General features: G+C 56.2%; 1 protein-coding gene across 1 annotated transcript; it reads right to left on the bottom strand.

Annotated features, from left to right (window-relative positions):
* Nucleotides 1–385: 385 nt before the first annotated feature.
* On the bottom strand, nt 386–641 carry SDRG_17255 (ATP-binding cassette, subfamily B; the record flags this gene model as incomplete). Its single annotated transcript, XM_008623495.1, has 2 exons — nt 386–431; nt 484–641. The coding sequence occupies 2 exons, from the start codon at nt 639–641 to the stop codon at nt 386–388; spliced, it is 204 nt and encodes a 67-aa protein (XP_008621717.1).
* Between the last annotated feature and the right edge of the window lie 35 nt (nt 642–676).

The following is a 676-nucleotide window of genomic DNA, read 5'->3' as shown; positions in this document are numbered from 1 at the left end:
CATACTGGCGTGCACGTCGAAATCGGGTGAGCTTCGAACTTCGATGTAGCGGGTTGCAATGCAATGGCCCAACGACCAGTATCCTGGCGCCAGATCGCCTATCAGCAGCAGAACGCCCTCCCGGCTTCGACTTTAGAGCAGCCATCCCCGTGGCACGAGTCTATACACTCTTGCATAGGGATGGCTTGCGCTACCAACTGCTCTTCAGAATCTACGGTAGCAACGACGCCAGTGCACGCAGAAGTGTACTTGTTGCAGCTGCATTTTGTTTGTTCGCACTTGGCATTTGTTAGCGTCTGGCGACGACCCTCGGACCAATGTCGGACCGCGGCGTTCAGAGTCGTTCGCCATGTAATACCAGGCCCAACTACTGTCTCTTCTGGACTTATCGGCGGTGCAACGCACTCGTGGCTTCGTCGAGCAAGAGCAGACTAGATTGAGCAGAGTATCAGTGTATCAACCAAAAAATCGAAGAATATATACCTCGGCTGCCGCACGAGCGCGCGGGCCAGACAAATGCGCTGGATCTGGCCGCCACTGAGGTTGACGACCGCGTGCTGCCCTATGATCGTGTCGTAGCCGTCCTTGAGACCGACCACAAAGACGTGGCACTCGGCCAACTTGGCAGCTTCCAAACACATGTCACGGGTCGCGCCGTCCCGACCATAGCTAGTCG

Source organism: Saprolegnia diclina (genome assembly GCF_000281045.1).
Source record: "Saprolegnia diclina VS20 unplaced genomic scaffold supercont1.231, whole genome shotgun sequence".
Lineage (NCBI taxonomy): Eukaryota > Oomycota > Saprolegniomycetes > Saprolegniales > Saprolegniaceae > Saprolegnia > Saprolegnia diclina.
The sequence above is the reverse complement of the archived record's forward strand: the minus strand, read 5'-3'. Positions and strand labels throughout refer to the sequence as shown.